Source organism: Pituophis catenifer, unplaced genomic scaffold (genome assembly GCF_029215685.1).
Source record: "Pituophis catenifer annectens isolate HBS135680 unplaced genomic scaffold, rPitCat1.0.hap2 SCAF_1, whole genome shotgun sequence".
Classification (NCBI taxonomy): Eukaryota; Metazoa; Chordata; class Lepidosauria; order Squamata; family Colubridae; genus Pituophis; species Pituophis catenifer.
The window spans coordinates 225,521,136-225,541,978 of record NW_027256881.1 but is presented as its reverse complement, the minus strand read 5'-3'; the positions used below and the strand labels follow the sequence as shown (position 1 = coordinate 225,541,978).

General features: G+C 40.3%; 1 protein-coding gene across 1 annotated transcript in view; it reads left to right on the top strand.

Moving 5' to 3' along the window:
• GLI2 (GLI family zinc finger 2) overlaps nt 1–19,310 on the top strand; it is a 210,826-nt gene extending 191,516 nt beyond the window's left edge. Inside the window, exons 9-13 of the mRNA XM_070957097.1 lie at nt 1,700–1,849; nt 3,683–3,847; nt 7,498–7,779; nt 12,304–12,640; nt 16,957–19,310. Coding sequence (XP_070813198.1) covers nt 1,700–1,849; nt 3,683–3,847; nt 7,498–7,779; nt 12,304–12,640; nt 16,957–19,310 — 3,288 coding nt within the window. The remainder of the gene's footprint in view (nt 1–1,699; nt 1,850–3,682; nt 3,848–7,497; nt 7,780–12,303; nt 12,641–16,956) is intronic.
• Nucleotides 19,311–20,843: the final 1,533 nt, after the last annotated feature.

Genomic DNA, 20,843 nt, shown 5'->3' with positions numbered 1-20,843 from the left:
GACGGAAGTCAAACCGGAAGCCCCCCAGGGGTCATTTTCAACAACACGTCATTAGGTGGAGGCTGCGGACAGGCAGAGGTAATGTCAGTTCATGAAATGAAGCTGGTCTTACTGTCTTCTCCCATATCTCCACATTCTGTAGTAGCAGATACCTTTTGGGTTCGAAGGGTTACGATCACAATTTCATTGTGTGACTATCACCACAGAAGACCAACCTTTTGTAGGGCTGAATTACATGGCACCCACATATGATTCTGCAGTACTCTCCTTATAACCTTATCCCTTTCCTTTTTTCTTAATAGCTGTATGCACATTACACATTTTCCACTTTGATACTTCATTATTTGTCATGAATTTTTCTGAAGCAATCTTAGAATTCTGTTTGATGTGAGTGGGAGAAATCTCAGACAGTACCCCATCAAAAACCTACAGATCTCTTCAAGCAGTGAAATGCCTATTAAACCAGCATATGTTGGCCTGAGTTGTTATATGGGCAATAGCTAGTAGCCCAAAGATGTTCTTATAGATCTAAGGGAATGAGCAAGCGAGCGACATCAAATAAGAACTGCCCTATTATCACAATAAGGAAGAATCACAGTTTTTATGCTATGGATTTAAATTATTCCTTGTGGGCTTTCATATTAGCAATGCTCTGTTAAGACCACATTTTGGGAACATGCTAACTCTTCCTTTCTTTATATTGATGCAAAATGAACTTGTAATACAACTGAAATTTACTCAAAGCTGTCTGCAATCTGAGAATGTCCTTAAATTGCATTCTGCAAATACACAGAGCAAAAGAAGCTTGTTCCTGCATGTTGCCTGAATGACAAGTCCTGAAAAAACAACAAACTGCTTCAAAGCTCTTGTTGGAACAGTAGGCTATAAATGTAACAAACTGACCTAAATAACTGGTGATTGTATATTTCATTTGAAAAGAGGAACAGAACAGGATTAAAATTAAGAAATTCTTATGCTCTAAATGTTCCTCTGACCAGGTTTTGTTGTTGCTGTGGATCATGAAGACAACAGGTTATGAATTCATAACACAAAGCATCCGGAGGGCAGAAGGATTTCCCCAATTAAACATGTATATTGATATATTCTGAAATATCTGGCACTGCCTTTTGAAACCAAACCTCCTCTGAGCAAATTGCAGGGTGAAGTTTAAAATAGAACTTTTTTTTTTCTTTTTGGAGGGGGCCTTCAAATCAGTGTTCACGCCTGGCAAATGCCCAGACCAGCCAATCCCTGACGTTTTCTCATCAAGGTTTTTCAGAAATGAAATAAGAAGTACTGGCCCAAAGTCACCCAGCTGGCTTTGTGCCTAAGGTGGGACTAGAACTCATGATCTCCCAGTTTCTAGCCTGATGCCTTAAGCACTACAATAAACTGGTTTTCAAAAGAGAAAAATTGCAGGGATTTGTCCAGGCAGTCATCGGGACTCAACACTGACTGAAAGGCACCGAAAAGAAAAAGACACAAACTATACTTAACTAAACCCATTTCCCAAAACAACTTCATTCATAATACAGTGACAGGATTCTATTCATCTAAGAACAATCCAGAACTTCCAGGAAACCTGTCAAGGAGAGACTCCAGCACAATAAGATGTCCTTCCATCTTCCTGGCAGAAGTGACATGGGGATGCCGAGCCTCTCGTTTCACAGCCCAGCTTCTTCTTCTTCTTGCCTTTCAGCACATCAACAATGATCATATTCATGGGGAGAAGAAGGAGTTTGTTTGTCGCTGGCAGGAATGTACCCGGGAACAGAAGCCTTTCAAAGCACAATACATGCTAGTGGTACACATGCGAAGGCATACTGGAGAAAAACCCCACAAGTGCACGGTAAGAGAGTGTCGCTGTGGAAGTGTGCTCAGCCTGAGGCGTTAGCAAACAAGCTACTGCAGGCATGTGCCTCTCAGCTTCCCTAGCCAACACAAGCAGATCAGCAGCGGGCTGCAATCTGGAGCAGATTAAACATATAAACTCTTTCCTCTGCCATAACACTGAGAGAATGAGAGGAAGATCCTTTCAGTGGCAGGGAAGGAAAAGGGGATTCTCTCTCTGATCTGCATCTGATGGGAGGGAAAGTCTTTACCTCAAGGTAGAAAAACCCAGGATTTCTTTGCAGAGGTGGGGTCTGGTGCAGAAGGAGGGGAAGGAAAGATGTTTGGCAGACGATTAAGAGAACCCCGCACTCTGATTTCAGCCTCTGCCCCAAGTGTCGCCAATACTATAATCCTCCACATGTGGCCATAAGCACAGAGCCAGTTTCAATATGTGAAGAACATTTCTTACTCTCTAGACACTTGTGCTTATTAAGTATATAATATCCAGCAAAATATCCACTGCATATCCAGCAAAAGAGCAAAGACTGCTCCTTTATGCTGTGGGCCACTATCTCCTGCAGATTAGCAAAACAGAAATTTCACAAAGGGAGCAACTGGGATTGCTTGAATTGCAAAAAGGAGCTTCCTTTTTGCACAAACACATCCAGTGAGCAAGGCTACTGTTTTCCTCCTTCCGCTGTCTCCTGTTAAAGCATATTAATTATGTCTGATTCATGTCCCCCCCACTTAGATGTGTTCTTCACTTGAAACCCCACAAAGTAATTTGAGAATTTTAAAAGTTAAAGCAATGATTCCTGCATCTGGGAATGGTAGCATCTAGCCAGCTGTGACCCTATTAGTACTTTTAACTTCAGACAGAGGTGGGCTTCACATAATTTAACAACCAGTTCGCCCTAGCACTGAAAATGTGAGTGTGTGTGTGCCTTCCGCACATGCGTGTGGTCTTCTGTGCATGCGCTTTGTTCTCTCGCGTGCTTGCACACATGCACGCGGCTTAAAAAACACAGCTAAATAGGACAGCATAGCGATGGGGCGGGGGGGGCACCCGCAGGTCACAACTACCGGTTCGCCCACCCACAGGTCACAACTATTGGTTCGCATGAACCAGTACGAACCGGCTGAATCCCACCCCTGACTTCAGAGCAAGAGACCCCTTCCACACAGTGCCATAATCTAGATTAAAAACTCATTTAGTGAAGAAGTGTCCAGGTTCATTGTGCAACATGTCTCAGCCTGCCCTCGTTCTTTAAAAGTCAGCTGAGATAAGAAATAGGATGTCAAACAGAAGGCCAGGTTGCAAGCTGAAGGATGCAACCTTCAGCTTGCATCCTTATTCAGGATAAATAATTGGATGGAAGCCAATCCCATCGGATACCGAGATCCAGGCATAGAAATAGGAGACTGGATTGACCAGCTGCCCTGCTCAAATATGGATGTTTGTATTCAGAATTTCTATGTGCTGGTTAAAGTTTTTGGTGTATTTTGCTGCAATTTAGTGACTATTCAGATCTCTGCAGCCCAGACTTGCAGTCCAGTTCTAAACGTAGACTCTAACAAGAATGCTCCTTGCATGAAAATTGTGCGTGAAGAGAGCCCCAGTGAGTGGGTTGGTCTTAAAAGTACAAGCACCTGCTTTCCATCAGTTGCCCAGATTACAAATTGCATTAAAAAAAAGAAAGAAAAGGGGGGGGAGGACCTTTTCTGTCTCAGACTCCTCATGAAAGCTAAGATCTGCCTGGGATTTATTCTCTTCAAGAGAGATTAAAACCAGATGAGATGGAAAAATGCCTCCAGCTGATTAACACTCCAGTTTTCTTTTATTTTTTAGTTTGAAGGTTGCTCCAAAGCCTATTCGCGGCTAGAGAACTTAAAGACACACCTGAGGTCACATACAGGAGAAAAACCTTATGTCTGTGAACACGAGGGCTGCAATAAGGCCTTTTCCAATGCTTCCGATCGAGCAAAACACCAGAACAGAACACATTCCAATGAGGTAGGGAATGTCCTTTATCAAACTTTTTTTTCCTATGTTGATAATAATATGCACCAATTTGTATTATAATCATACCGTAGTGACTTTTTCTCATATATTGTGCTGGAAGGGGAGATGATGCTAGTTTAATACCTGTACATTTTCTCGTATAAATTTGGCCAGATTGAGTATTCCTCCTGCTCAATTTTAGTTGGTATATTTGAGAAATAAATTCACCAAGCTAGCCTCTGAGTGCCTAAAACTAGATGAAGTGGCTGGCCTTGGGAGTGCGTAGGGGCTGGCGCACAAGACAAATGTTGTGTCGTCCTCTTTGCTAATTAAGATCCATTATTAGTAACTGGGGAAGGTCGGGAAATTGCATTTATTGTAACAACATGTGATGGTCTGCTGCAAATGGCTAATGCTGAGGTTGAAACTTATATTACCACTAATTAAGCAAAGGACAGTAAGGGGAAATGCTCCGGAGTTCTGAAAAACCGCTGGAACTGGGTAACATTAATTTATAATCTAATCATAAGTATACTTTATAATGAACAAGTGGAACAATACAAGCAGAGGATTTTAAAAGTGATATCGGATTCAAAAACTTGGGGATCGTTATCAGTGATATACCCCAGTGATGTGCTTTTGAAGCTCTTTTGCCACCTCACCGCTTCCTTTCAAACAATATTTTTCTTAACAAATACCATCTCGTGTTTGTTATGTATGGCTTGAAGGCAAAAGACTGCATTGGTGGCAGAAGGCTACCAATGGTAAGAGGTGGAGCCATCAAAACCCTTTATTAAGCAGGGAAAATTTTGCCCCCTAAGAAAGAGGGATGAGGACGGAAAATTAAGATAAGCCAAAGTTGTAGCTGCACCCCAAAGTAGGCCAATGAATCAAAGTACTCTAGCCTGCTTGTAGACAGCTCACACCTAGCTAGGTAGATTTACCAAGAGGCAACTCATTCTCCAGATGGGATTATTATAAAACTCCCAACTCTCTTTCTTTTCTCTCTCTTGCCTCTTTCCCTTTTTCTATCTCTCTCTCTCTCTCTCTCTTCTGATGTTATTTACATATTTCTCTTCCCTCAAAGGCAAGGCTGGTAGAAACTTCAAATTGACCTTTTTTTTTTTTTTTTTGAGCAGATCCAAACTATTGTATAGTTTCCTCCCTAAAGAAATGATGCTTGGCTTCTCATTATTATCTCTTTAGGCATTTAGCAAAGGCAACATTGTTTTGCCAAATGTTTTAAGAATATTGCTAGTTTATGGTTAATCTCTACTTGTTTTGTGCAGAAGTTGTAACTGTTGTGTTATTGGGTTTATTTGCACATCCCTCTGCATGTCCATCAAATGAGATGGATGAAATGTAAACAATGGAATCAATTCAGGGGCTTTGTGAGAGGAGAAAGATAAAACTTTCAGGGTGGGTTCAGAGGACTGATCATAATAAAATAGGAACATGCTTAATAAAAGTGCTTCTAATCCATTTTGGAATAGTCTCAGCCACCTTTTATGTTCTGATAATTGGGATCTGCTATCCGAACTCGGTCTTAAACATGTCAGAATTTGTTGCAAAAATCAAATCCAGAAAGCACACACAGGCAGACTGATGCAGCAGGATTCATTAACTTCTTTATATACACAATAATACATGAAGTAACTTTACAATACCAGTATAGATTCTTCTTCAACATAGTAGCAGTTACAAGCAAAACACAAGGCAGGAGAGAACAGTTAGTTTCATTTCAGCAGAGCAGACTAGTTTCAGTTTCTCTGCACAGACTCAGAAGCTGCAGACAAAGACGCGCCCTGGCTCCAGTCTGTCTCAGCTCCCATTGGTTGACTTAGTTGCTATGCCTATTCATTGGCTGACCTTGTTACATGCCTCTGCCAGTTCATGAATAATATGACAAAACATTTTTGTTTGAAGTACCCTTTCTATTTTCAGTTTACTTAATTATTTTAAAAATTGTAAATAGTTTTAATAATAAATATTATTTCATAATATTATTTCACATTTTTAAACTACCCATCTCCCTCACAGAGAGACTAGCGTGCCTAGATCCTACCTATAATTCTATTAGGAACTGCATAAGGGCCATTGAATGAATATAAGGCACTCTTCTTATCTGGGAAACTAGATTGTTTCCATCCTTCTGGTCTTACCTATCCACCTTAGAAATGGGTGAATTAGCTAACAGGATTTTACATTCCCTGTATATGGAAAGCAATATCTAAATCAGAATTAAGGAAAGTAGAAAAAGTATTTTGCACTAAAGCTAAGCAGTAAATTAGCATTCTTTGGATGGTCTCCTTCTAAGATCTAATGGAAAAAGGCTTTAAGCAGCCTGAAGCAGAATGTTACATGAATCCAGCCTTTCAGAAGGAGATACCAGAACTATCTTGCTGAAAGCAGATTTGAAGAAATGCATTTGGGTTTGGGGGAAGGGGGTCTCTTTTCTGCTTGTTTGCTTGCTTCTCTCTCCAACTGTAGAGCCGAACACTATTTATTTGTGCTGTGGTTTATCAGTGGCTCAAATTTTCAAAGTGATTGCATCATCTTCAAAAATCACTGTGGGGCTTTGGATTTCACTCCACAGCATAAACAGCTACCCATTTGACAGCAGAATATAGATGTGGGGGAGGTCTGATGGGCTACAAACCCAGTTCAGATTGACTCCTGGTTTTCTGTAGAACAGGATGCCTCTCTCTCCCTCCCATCAACCACCCAAGCCAATTATATTTGAAAAGAAAAGTTGCCCTAAAGAGATTTCTTGCATGTCCCAGCCACATCCCATGCTAATCTTACTAATGCAGTAACGTGAACAAATGGAAATCAGTCCAATGCAATTATTGGGCTAAGTGTTAAAATGCTTCGACAATTCACATTTTCTCATTTTCAGTTTGGAGTTTGCATATGCAGGATTCTTACACTGGAATCACCCTTTCATTGATTATGAATAGCTAAGAAGAATGAGTCGATCCAAAGGAAGGCCACATCGAGATTGTTTGCAAACCAAGCAAATCTGACAAAACAAGCGATCTACTCCTAAAGTGTTCCTCCTTCAGCAACATTAAGGTCCCAGATTGTAAAAATACACTTCTGTCTGGGTAGTGATAGTATCTATGATACGTAAACAAGTTGCTGTATATTTAAAACATATCAGCCCCATGTCACAAAATAACAGAATTACAGAGTTGGAAGGGACCTTGGAGGTCTTCTAGTCCAACCCCTGCTCAGGCAGGGAATTCTATACCATTTCAGACAAATGTTGTCCAACCTCTTCTTAAAAACTTCCAGTGTTGGAGCACCCACAGCTTCTGGAGGCAAGTCCTTCCACTGATTAATTGTTCTGACTGTCAGGAAATTTCTCCTTATTTCTAGGTTGGTCATCTCCTTGATTAGTTTCCATCCATTGCTTCTTGTCCTGACTTCAGGTGCCTTGAAGGATAGGTTGACCCCCCCCCCCCTCCTTCTCTGTGGTACCTGTGCTTTTGGTTTTTCTTGCCTAAATGTAAAAAAAAATTACCTCTCTCACATACTTTTCTTACCTTTCTCACATTCTCACCATTTTCTCTCCACAAAACTGCCGCTAAACTACATATCTCAGCTGTCATTATTATTATTATTATGGTGAATCGCTTCAGCTTTGTTACTTTTGGCAGAAACCCTATGTCTGCAAGATCCCAGGCTGCACCAAGAGATACACAGACCCCAGTTCTCTCAGGAAACACGTGAAGACAGTGCATGGACCGGAAGCCCACGTCACCAAAAAGCAACGCAATGACATTCATCTGAGGCCACCTGTTCTTAAGGAAAACAATGACAATGAAGCAAGTGCCAAGCAGAGCAGCCGGTCTACTGAAGAGCGGGCTGAGGCAAACAGCACTACCACAGGCACAGAGGACAGTTTACAAGTCAAAACGATAAAGACAGAGAAGTCTGTGGTAAGAGAAGCACTTGCTTTAGTTGACTTATTGACAGTACTGTATAATATGTAGCAAATAGATCTTAACTCTTTCTCCACCTCACCCCCCAAACACACAGATGTACAATCTTTTCTGATCTCCAGGTTTAGATTTTGCCTTAGCCCAGCTCCAATTTTTTCAGCATCCTTTTGCACGTCAAATTTAAGACTTCATACAGCCACAGACATGTATAATAGATATTTACATATATAAGCCAAACAAAAGATGAAAAATTAACATTTGGAGTTTCTCTCTGAGAATGGGAAAACTCTTTTTCCTGATGAGTGAAACAGCAGACTAGCTTTTACATTACACTGTGATTAAAATTTGATAGGATTCCCAGGAGCAAATCCATGAAATACAATTGTCCACCCTCAGAGAGATAATATTTTGAATTTTAATAACACGTAAAGCTATAATTTCCAGAGCATTCGTCTTTTGCACAAAGACTTTATTTTTCTAATACCTATGTTCTAAGCAAGACCATAATTATGCTCTCTCCTAGTATTGTCCATCTGGTTCTCCAAACTATTATGAAAAGACAGTTTGAAGACTCAGTGTGAGAAGCTCCAAACCACGATTCAGATATAGAGTTATGCTCCATTCTTGACATATTCCCCAAATTATACCCTCTCTAAATATCCTAGCAAAGTTGTGATAAACTTTCCTACTCCTGTGACAACTCACCTCAGCATCTGCTCTGCTTTTCTTGCTTTCCTCAATTGTTCCTCTTTAGTTGCAGTATTTAGTGACACAGGCAGGCATACTAACTTGGAAATTTCAGTATGAGGAGAGGAGCATTTTGCAATGAGAAGATAAGCTGAAAAAAAGCTTGTCTAATTGTGCTCTTCATCTTAATTTTGACTAGAAGTTGGTGGAGTTTCTCTCCTCTAGCAAGAAAGATGGAGAAGAAAACATATTGCTTAAAATATTAAATAAAGATTCTTCTTCCCAACAGAACCTATGGAAGAAGCCCATATTTGTATGTGAATGAATGTGTGTGGCCTGGTCTGGCTTTATTCATCTGGCTAAAATATGGGCCATGGCATGTTCTTTCCAAAGTAACCAAAAGCAAACAAAACTCAACCACTATTTTTTAAAATAATATTGACATTTATTACATGAGACTAATAATATTGACAAATATTTAAACCATTTATGCAATTACTATAGTAATTAACAATTCTGCAGAATACATTGATTTTACATGACAAAATGACAGGTGGTGAGGCTGAGAAATACCTTAAATTCATTGCAGATATGATTTAGCAGCACTATGAAATACCAGAAATTGCATTTGAATTAAATATAAAACCGGGATATATTGAACAGGTATCCTTAAGAAAATGTCAACCACAAATATGAAGTGCATTACTGATGTTAAATAAAATGTACATTTTTAATGGTAGTGATAATATAGAGAACTACATTTCACATTCTGCATATTTGAGTGGTACGAAATACCACTTCAGGACATCTGGGTGAAGGAATGAAATTATGTCTGGAACTGGATACTCTGAAAATATTTATTTTCTGATCCCTCATGATGAGACGCCAGAACTGATTGTGTACCAAGGCATATTGTCACATTTGGATTCTCTAAAGTGCTATATACATTGACAGTAGTGTAAAAACAGGTTATAAATGTGATGTTACAGACATTCGAGCAGTGTTTTCTCTGTGCCGTGGCTGTTGCTAATCTGCCATTATTATTTTTTTTGCCTCATGTCTTGTTCCATCAATAACCTCAACCCTTCCCCTTTGTGTTGTCTGCGTTCTAACAACCTGTTCTTTCTCCTCTCTTAACTTTTTCTACTCAACTTCACAAGGACAGTCGGTACTAAGGTGAGCAAATACCCTGTCTTTGTCAAAGTCTCTTACAAAAGACATAATGTGCTTTGTCCTGTGTGTGTATGGCTAAGCAAACCAGCTGTGTGGTTGGTCTCTGTAGAATTCCTTCAGGAGCTATGATGGCCTGTTTGGAAAAGCAGCTATAGTTAAATAGCTGTTATAGTGGTCTGCAATTCTTTCTCTCTCATCCTTTTTAAGTTTGGCATTCCACAAGTAAACTAACCCATTGAGAACCCACACCTATAAAATTCATTAGACAAATCCTCCCTGATCCAAAATTTATGGGGTACTGTGGTAATTCCTCAATTCAAGACGCAGTGTGGAACAGACAACAGACAAAGAGGACATTTTAAGAAGTGGCAGAAATATGATTCCATTACTGTGTCCATGTTAGCCAAGTCCCTCTTGTGATAACAACATTATGTTGTTGAGCCACAGTGGTGCAGTGGTTAGAATGCAGTACTGCCGGCTTCTTCTGCTGACTGCCAGCTGCCTGCAATTTGGCAGTTCAAATCTCACCAGGCTCAAGGTTGACTCAGCCTTCCATCCTTCCAAGGTGGGTAGAATGAGACCCAGATTGTTGGGGGCAATATGCTGATTCTGTAAACTGCTTAGAGAGGCCTGTAAAGCACCGTGAAGCAGTATATATGTCTAAGTGCTATTGCAAAGTGCTATTATAGCATTGGGCTATAATAGCATTATAGCATTGGCTGGAATTACATTGCCAGCATCTTCTTGCTAGAACATTTCACCTTGACAAAAGGCTTCTTTTTCCTGTCCATTTACAAATAATCTTTGTTCATAAGAAAATCCACTTTGATAAATAAAGCATAGTAGACCGAACCGCCTGTTTAGTCCTCAGCAACAAATATTATGCTAAAAAAAGGGAAAAGTCCATTCAACTCAGGGGTTACCTAGCGTTCCCAGTCTATAGCCACAGAGGGCCAGCAATCATAAATCACAATGCCATGGGTCAGACAGCAAAAGAAAACGAAACAGCCTTCCTTTGAGGGAGCCAACAGAGGACATTTAACTTTTATTGCAGATAAATTACTTAATGTGAAATGTAATTCCTAATAAAAAACATTGACCAAACCCAAGCCTGCAAATCATGCCCTTATCTGCTTATAAAGACTGTCAGCCAAGCATGCTGCTCGCCTTTGAAGCAAAAGGCATATATGGTGCCTAAAGCATTTCAGGTTTGATTCTGCCGGCAGATAAACAGGCACATTGTAGAAGTGGAAATCTACTCAGGTTCCAGGTTTATCTGACAGAGGCATCAAGAGCTTAACTTTTCTTGAGAGAGCACATATAATTCTTCGCTAACAAAAAATAGAAAAAGAAAATCCGCCCCTTTGGCTTTTAGCTCCCTGCTGTTTACATACCACTGCTTTAAAAAGTCATAAAAATTAAGTAAATCATTTCAATGGCTTATCTGATGGAAAATCCTGTGTCCACACTACAGTGCCATCACCCTTCCTGGCAATAATAGGCACATTGACTTATCAGGTAATGAGGATTTGTTTACCTAAAGAACAGATCCAGTTTAAATTAAAATTGCAATGGACTTGAATACACCAGAATTTCAGTACTGAAGGCAGACTTAAATTTTTCTATAGTTCTCCCTCTCCTGCTAATTTAAATTTGAGAATATTTAATATGATACCTAAGCTTAAGTCAATAAAATATTTTTGTTTAGTCAAATTTGTAATAGCCGGCCAACTCCAATGGAATTTGGGCAGCGTACAGGACCAAAACCTGTATAAAAACAAAATATACAGTAAAACCACACGGACAGCTCAGACTAAAACGGTCTTAAACACAGATCAATATAAAACACACACACACACACTAATACACTAATCCCAGACCTGAGATCAAAACAAGGTTTGAAGAACACAATCTGAACTTTTTGGAAAGAAAAATTAAACCTTTCTAGGATAAATAACACAACTCTTAAGATGACATGCCGCAATAGGCACTGTAAAACTTTCTGATTTCTTTTTTCTTTGTCTGCAGGGAAATTTTTTAATCAGTTAAATTGCTTTTTTAAAAAAAACAAAAACAAAAACCACTTAAATGGCTTAGTTAAGAAAGTCCTCCCCCTCCCTGGTAAGATTTATTTTCTTGCGCCCTGAAAGCATCTATAATTTATAGCTAATTTCTGACATGTTCAGATAGAGACCAAAAATATTTCAATCTTCTCAATGCTATTTTTTCCTTATTTTCATTTATCCACACTGCAGTTTAACTTAAGGGAGTATTAACTCATGGGATTTTTGTCAACGCATCCCAGTCCAATATATTTTGTGATGATGTCATGGACCAGTCACCAACTTCAATCATTTGGGTCATCACTGCCAATCAGATTAAATATAATATGGGAAAATGAGGCAGAGGAGAACACAAAGAAGTAAGACAAAAAGGAAAAACAAAGATGTGCCAAGATACAAAGTAATCAAAGGATGTCAGAACATCCCAAATGTTTAGCAGAATAGTATATTTCCTAGGAATTCATTTGGTTGTCTCGTTTGTGTTCATTTTGCGGTGAATTGTGAACTGAAGCAGCCTTAGTTTATAGAGCTAACTAAGAACACTAGGGGAAAACCTGGAATGTCTTCAATTGGTGGTGTTTTTCTTTGCTTCTTTAAGATGTATCAGTCCAGTCCTGGTGGCCAATCATCATGCAGTAGTGAACCATCACCCCTTGGGAGCATCAACAACAATGACAGTGGAGTGGAAATGAACATGCACAGTGGGGGAAGTCTGGGGGACCTGACTGTGTTGGAGGATAATACTCCAGTTGTGGACTCGACAGTCTCATCTGGCAACTCAACTGTCAGTCTTCAACTAAGGAAAAACATGACAGCAATGCAACGCCTTGAGCAGCTCAAGAAAGAGAAACTCAGGACAGTGAAGGATTCTTGCTCATGGGCAAATCCAGCACCACAAGTCAAAAACAGCAAGCTGCCTCCCATCCCAGGCAGTGGTAAGTTAGCCTACTATTTGATATCTATCCAACAGTGTTTCTGAATATCTTTCCTCTACTTAAAACAGTGTCGGAGGCTCAGCTGGGATCCAAACCTATAAGATGAGCGAAACAGATGTACAAACACCCAGTGGTGAAATCCATTTTTTTTTACTACCAGTTCTGTGGGCGTGGCTTGGTGGGCATGGTGTGGCTTGGTGGGCGTGGCAGGGGAAGGATACTGCAAAATCCCCATTTCCTCCCCACTCCTGGGGGAAGGCTATTGCAAAATCTCCAGTCCCACCTCACTCTGGGGCCAGCCAGAGGTGGCATTTGCCAGTTCTCCGAACTACTCAAAATTTCCGCTACCGGTTCTCCAGAACCTGTCAGAACCCGCTGGATTTCACCCCTGCAAACACCCCTTCCCTTGTCTCTACTCCTGTATCACATTGTAGTATTGCTTTTGTGCATTTTTTAACTGTCATGACAACCAGTGGATGAGATAGAAATTCAAGAGGCCAACTTGAAAGAGAATGTGCTCCAAATTTTACCTAGACAAAATAGACATTCTATTCCAATGTTCAATATTCCAGTCTTTTCTGCCCTCTTGAAAAGTAATGTGCAGATTCATACTTGAAACAGAAAATGGGGATGTGCAACCAGCATGTCTTGTGATGTCTCAGTCTTGAAAAAGATAACATCTTGCATTATTCTTGAAGGTTTATTGACTGGCAGAAAATTAACAAGGATATTGGGATGGTAGCCAGTTTTGAAATATAGAATTACAATTTGAACAGGCGTACATTTTTTTTGGCTGTCTAATTTATGTACAATAAAATTAGTGCATTCCAAACACTTACAAAGCAAAAAAATGTCAATTCAAGTTAGCCCAGTTAACCCATTCAAATTATGTCCCAAAGGTGCTTTTTCAGGAGGCAACTGGACTTTCTTGTTTTTCTTTGAAGATGTTTCGCTTCTCATCCAAGAAGCTTCTTCAGCTCTCACAGGATAGTCCAGTTGCCTCCTGAAAAAGCACCTTTGGGACAATCATGATCTGGATGACTGAGAATCTCTACAGACCATTCAAAATATGTACAGGTAGTCCTCACTTAACAACTAGTTGCTTAGTGATTGTGTTGTTTAATGAAGTTATGACAGTTACCCCCAAAAAACTACTTATGACCTGGTCCAGAGTCACATGACTGCATTTCGGCTTTTGACAACCAGTTCACCTTAAGAGCCAGTTGCAGTGTTCCACAATCATGTGACTATGATTCTCGCCCTTCTTTATAAGGTTTCTGGCAAAAAAAATGCCTATAGTCACTTAACAACTGCGGCATTCGCTTAATGACTGTCACCAAAAAAAGTCATAAAATCAGACCTTGTTATGTGAGTGCCTTGACTTATGACCATTATGACTTGCAACAGAAATTCCATGCTCCATTACAGTCATAAGTTGAGGACTACCTGCACAGTAATATAAATGACTAATATAGAAGTTCTCTAGGTCAGCAAGGGCAGAACGAAGCCTGCCTTACAAAGTTTCATTTTCTCAGTCTTACCTTGCTATCTTGAACAAATCTTCTATTTCTTTGGTAAATATTTTCTGGATCTCAGTCCATCACTCTTAGACTCAGATGAGAAATTAAAAAGACATGAAGTTGACATAGATTTTTTTAAAATTTGGGGGTTCTTTGTTTGTGCCCTATATTTACAGGCACCAAAATGGCAGCTTACTGGAGTATTATGGACATAAAAGGTGTAGATGAATAATATCATAATTTCAATGAAGAAATTAAACACCTTTTCCTAAATACCTCATATTCATGGTCTTCATGGTTAATCAATTGTACTAGTTCAAACAACTCATGTGTCCATAACTTTATTTAAATTCTAACAGTCTGTTTCTAAAAAATATTACCACTGAAATTGTTTCTTTGTTAATTCAATGACTCCAAAGCAATCAGTTCTATTACTGATTGTCATTGCTGTCTTTCCTGGTCTTTTGTGTTTTGTGCTGTATGAGAGTAGAGTAGAGTAGAGTAGAGTAGAGTAGAGTAGAGTAGAGTAGAGTAGAGTAGAGTAGAGTAGAGTAGAGTAGAGTAGAGTAGAGTAGAGTAGAATATCTCCTCTATTCTTTACTCCTTTCTCCTCTATTTTCTGAATTTTTTGTTCATTCTTCGTTGTCATTTGCTGGGAGTTTCCTAGTCCCACATCTGAGTCATGCATTATTTCCATCATCTCCCTATGGTTCCTTTTCATCACTTCCTGAATACATTGAAGCATTAATAGTATTTCCTTTTGGAGTGTATTTGTTTTCCCTTGTTGTAACATTTTACTTTATTTTAATGGGCTATGAGTTACTCAGTAATCCATCAAAGTCCCAAGTGTCCAAAAACACCAAACAACCAATATTAGAAAAATTTACTCAATCCCTGAACTGTTCCTCAGTATCCACAATGTTTGTATCCACAAAGTTATCCAAATTTGTAAGTCTTGTTTAATTTTTCTTCTTTCACCTCTTAAGATGTTATATCATATAGTAATTATAGTCCAGAATGGCCCACCAAATTTCTCCTGAGCCTGGGCTATCAACAGATGCAGACTCTGAGAGTGAGGGGGAGGAGTTGGCAAGGCCTCCCTCTCCAGGACTCTCCTCTCTGGCAATGCCTCCGGAGGACACTGAAGGCCAAACGATAGGCTCAGAGCCAAGCACGTCCCCACAGCCACAGGTGGACAGCGACGAGGAAAATAAGTGCTGGCTGGACCCTCGCCAGAGGCACAGGGAGAAGCGTGCGCAGCAGAGGGGAAGGCGTGCCAGAGATTAGCTGAGTCACTGGACCACACCCCACAGGCTATAAAAGGGAGTGTGGTGGCCATTCGGACTCTGTGACGGACAAAGCTAATCTCTGGCGAGGCACTTTGCACCTTCGGACACAACACCTATTTGCTGTGGATTTATTTACAAACTGGAATATTCAAACTGTGTATTTTTGTCTGTGTTATCGGAGTAAAAGCTCTTGGCAAGCAGCCACGGAGTTGCTGCCAAGTTCCTTTTCACTGATGTTGAGTGTTTGAAGAGTTTATTTAACCCTTGGCTGGCTGGTTGGTTGGGTGTGTGCATGGTACGGGGACAGAACACCATGTCTCAATAGTTCACAGAGTCAGGTGTTCAGTTTCAAGGGCAATTCCTATTATTTATAATCCACACTACTTTGAAAAATTTCAAAAGGCTCATCAATTACTCCCCAACCACCGAAAAAGTAGATAGAGAAGCAAAAACGAAAAGACGGCCTTCCAGATGTTGTTTGCCTTTCACTTTATGTCCTTTCTTCTTATCAATCCTGACTTTCCTTTCTTCTTTATCAATCCTGACTTTTTTTCTGCCCCAAGGTCTTTTCCAACCATATAATAATACAATATCTTCTTTCACCAGCTCTAAATTCCAATAATAAAATGAGGTGGAAGCTATCAAAGTTCAAAAAAACCCATTTTCTTCATACAATTTCCTCCGGCAGTCAGACAGTATTTCCAGAAGATTAAAATCACTTTTCACAGTACCACAAATTTCAATTCAGTCTTTCTTTCTTTTAAAACTTCATATTCTTCCATTAAAATTTCATTTCTCTTTTGGATCTATAATTTATCTCTGTGTGTTAATTCGCCACTTTCTCAGCACTTAGATGTTTTTCAAGAATTCTTTTATTTAGGGTGGGTCTCTAATAAAGAAGTTGAAAATTGCCTCACCCAGTTCCAATCCACTGTTCACAAACCGCTCCAGCTCATTTCTTTCTTCGGTTGCCCCAGCTTCGGTTCGGCCATAATGGCTGTCTCTCTTTTTTTTGGTCGGGAGGGCGCCTCAGATTGAGCAGAAGAACCGCCACTCTCCCATGATCAGCAAGAGATCCCTTCTTTCTTCATCACCCCTCCAGGGTGACTTTAGCCTCTTAGGGGCCCCCAACAAGGAAGAATCGGCCAGGATTTCGCAGAGCCCTGCTATCCCAACTCTCTCACCATGCCACCAAACCGGAACAGCTCATTATAAATCATAAGATAAAACACTCAGTGATAGTCATAGGATACTAAATAAAAGCAATCAACATAAATTATAAGATACAATATGGACAAACAATTTTGTTGGAAATAATTTGGAAGACAACAATGGTTCTTCCAGACCACTTTCCATTTTCCAACCTGTTTTATCTATATGTGTGAGCTGGATAAATATACAACATGACGGTGATGATATTGTTTGTATCCAAGTACAATAATGGGATGCCTTTCTTTTTAATCACTGACCAATAATCTTACTTTCTCTCTTTCTCATTTTCTTTCAGGTTGTCTGCTGGACAATATGCATGGCACCTCTACAATGCTGCCTAATCCAAGGATAAATGAGCTGTCCATCAGTGAAATTACCATGCTAAACCAACTAGCCGAACGCCGTGACAGCTCAACCAGTACCATCAGTTCTGCTTACACAGTCAGCCGCAGATCATCAGGAATATCCCCTTACTTCTCCAGCCGCCGTTCCAGTGAAGCTTCTCAATTTGGAAATCGTCCTAACAACACAAGCTCTGCTGACTCCTATGACCCTATTTCCACAGATGCCTCTCGCAGGTCAAGTGATGCCAGTCAATGTAATGGGGTCTCTGGTCTCCTGAATCTCACACCAGCTCAGCAGTACAGGCTGAAAGCTAGGTATGCTGCTGCCACAGGTGGCCCACCACCTACACCACTACCTAACATGGAAAGAATGACCCTGAGGAATAAAATCTCTCTCCTTGATGGTTCAGAGCCTGCTTTGGCTTCATTTCGTCTCCCTCCAGGGCCAAGGCGTTGTAGTGATAGCAATGCTTATGTGTATGGGACATCACCTGCATTCTCTCATGAAGTGCCTGGGAATAGTGCAAGACGGGCAAGTGATCCAGTGAGGAGACCTGCTGGAGACCCAAGTTCCCTTCCTAGAATCCATACTTTCAATAGCACCAACAGCATGAATCTTCTTCACCCTCATGCAGACAGAAGACAATTCAACCTTCCAGTCTTTCCATATTCAGACAGGAGCCTTGCTAGGCATGTGTACTCCCCACGACCCCCAAGTATTAGTGAAAATATTCCCATGGAAGCAATGCCTGGTGAGACAGATAGTTCTGTGGGAGATGACGATATTGTCCTACCTGATGATGTGGTACAATACATTAAATCCCAAAACAGTGGGATTGCCACAGAGAACTCTTCTACAGGGTATGGCAGTGAAATGCAAACTTTCCAAGTAAATGCAAAAGTGCAAAACAACAATGCATTAAACCAGCGCAGAATGGCTGTTCCAGATCTGAGTATGAACCATTCAACCTCTGTTGGTGGTGGATGCCAAATAAACTATGGAGCTAACTCTAATGTGCATAAAAATAACATGCCAGTCCAGTGGAATGAAGTTAGCTCAGGAACTGTTGATGTACCCTCCTCTCAAGCAAAACAGCAGTTCCCTCAGCGGAACCTAGCTGTATTCCATCAGAAGCAAAATTTTGGTCAGTATCAGAACTTCAACCAACAGCAGTTGCAGGTAGGCCAAAACAACATGAATGGGAATCTGCAGCAATTTGTGCAGAAAAATGCAAGCATGGATGGACAAAGGCTCAATTGCATGCACTTAAAGCAGCAACAGGTGAATCCAGGTTCTGGGAACAACCTAGACCTGAACTCCCATGAGGTGTTCAACCAAGTTCATCAAATACTAAGTCCAAATACGATGGGTGGTGATGTCACCCAACTTTCTCCTTCCTGTAATAACATGACCATGAAGCCTGCATTCCATGTCCATTCTCAGCAATTAGATAACGTGGCTAATCCCATTTCAATAGTTAGCAATGGCAGAGAATATGTAATGCACAGTCAAGACATGCAGGAACCAGGGTATCAGCAGAGCTTTTCATCTCAGTCAAGCCATATGAACTTCTCCATGACACAAGAGGATTTCCACCAAGCTTCTGCATTAATAACCTCAAATCAACCAAACTTTGAGCCACAACAGAATACAATCGGTACCGTTGGACAGAGCTTCACTTCCTCAATGGTACAACCTCACCCTCCACCTAATCCTAATCCAGGAAACAAGCACCAAGGAGTCCGTGCTGGGCAGCAGTTGGGATACGTGAGAATGTCTCACCCAACAAATGATGTGAGTTCAGGGCAGCAAAGGGCACACTCTTCCCCCAAGAGAACAACTGGTGTAGGATCGTTGCAACCACAATTTAACAATAGTATGAGGGAAGGCCATTTGATGCACTATTATGGTCAAATACATATGTATGAACAAAATGGGAATGTCAGCAACCAAACAGATTACAATGTCAGACAACAATGTGCGCTGAACACCAAACCAGCCACCATGCCTTCCCCTGGTGCTAATCAAGTTTCTAGCACAGTGGATTCTCAGGGTCTGGAATCTCCTCAGATAGATTTTGATGCTATCATGGATGATGGCGACCATTCAAGTCTGATGTCAGGAACCTTGAGCCCTAGCATCCTGCAGAATCTCTCTCAGAACTCTTCTCGCCTTACAACTCCCCGAAATTCTCTGACACTGCCAGCTATACCAGCTGGAATTAGTAACATGGCAATAGGGGACATGAATTCTATGCTGACCACCCTGGCAGAAGAGAGCAAATTTCTTAACATGATGTCTTAATGCATAAAGCACAAATGTACCTCTAGACATATCCAGAGATTATGTGCTGGGCAACGTTATGAATGTGCTTTTCTTTTTTTTAAAAGGAGAAGGAAAAAAAAGTTTCCATAGAGTAGACTTTTACAAGTATTAAAACGTATTAAGGGAATTCCAAGTAAGAAAAAAATATCTTTGTACAAACATGCATAAACTATATTAAAAAAAAAAAGCACTGAAAGGATGCACTTCTAGTATTATTTTGGTGCTTATTTTTTGGAGTGCTGAAAGATGCCACCGTCTTTCTTAAAGTGCTTCTAAAGTGTGTCGCCATTTATAAAAAAGTAGACACATTGAGAATCCTTTCAAAAACCTGACTGCCATTGCCACCCTCCCTTCCCTTGTTAGCTTGCAAAGGGTTAACGTTTCTTCAAACCATCAACCTCAAAATTAAACGGCACTTTGCCAGTTGTGGGACACTCAAAAGCCATGTGTTAAAATAATCAATGTTTCAAATGAAGCTTTACTTTTTGCAATCTTCTTTTGGCTTTCCCTTACCTATAGCTGCAAATATGTACTGCCTTGTCCTCCCTAGTGAGAGTTATAAATTTAACCATATGCAAAGCCATACTATAAATGCTTCATGCTTTGCTTATGACCAGTTGTGCATGCATGCGCAGACACACACACACACACACACACACACACGTCATTATTACATCCAGTATCGCTCTTTGTATCTTGCACCTTAGCTGAGAATCAGCTTTGAGGCGAAGTGCCTTACTGTGCATTAGCAGTTGAGACATCTAGGCATCTGTTGTCCCAATAATGTCAAAGTGTGTATTGCCAGAAGCATATATAAAATTAAGGTGCATTTATGTCAGGCAACACCGTGTTGCTAAAAAGACATTTGAGAGAGACACGCTGATGGGGAAAATGGGAAACACTGAATGGCCTATTGGGTTTTGGTTTGTTTGCTTTTTTCTAATCAGAGGCTATCATGGAGAATGTAGTGGAGGTTTGAAAACCAAACTAATTTAAAAATATTGTAGGAAAAAACAATCCCTATCATGCACGGTGTGAAACATAGATCACTCTGAGTTTCTATGGACTTCACTTTGGAATTGCTCATACAAAAAGAACAGTGCTGGAGTTTGTTAAATATGACCTAAAAAATGATGCTGCAGAAATATGTATGTTTTTATGTCATAACATTTGTTCATCCCTCCCAGTTAGGTGTTCTAGCAAACTGTTTAATTACACACTGCATGGGTTAACTTAGCTCTGACTGATATGTCACTTTGGCCAACTGGCCAACTGGCTTTCCTAAAAATGATCTTCTGTTTGCTTGGCCAGTTGTGATGTCATTATTGTGAGATTATAAAGCTGCTCAGAATTCCTTGGGAAAGAAGGATAGCACAGAAAGAAAATCATTTAAGCATGAAATGAATATATAATGCCAGGCGCCTCTCCAAACCCACTGGTGGAACTCTTGGTGGCATAATCGCTTGAAGGCTTCGTGTAACTGCTTTGAAGACCTTCCCATATTACCTAAGC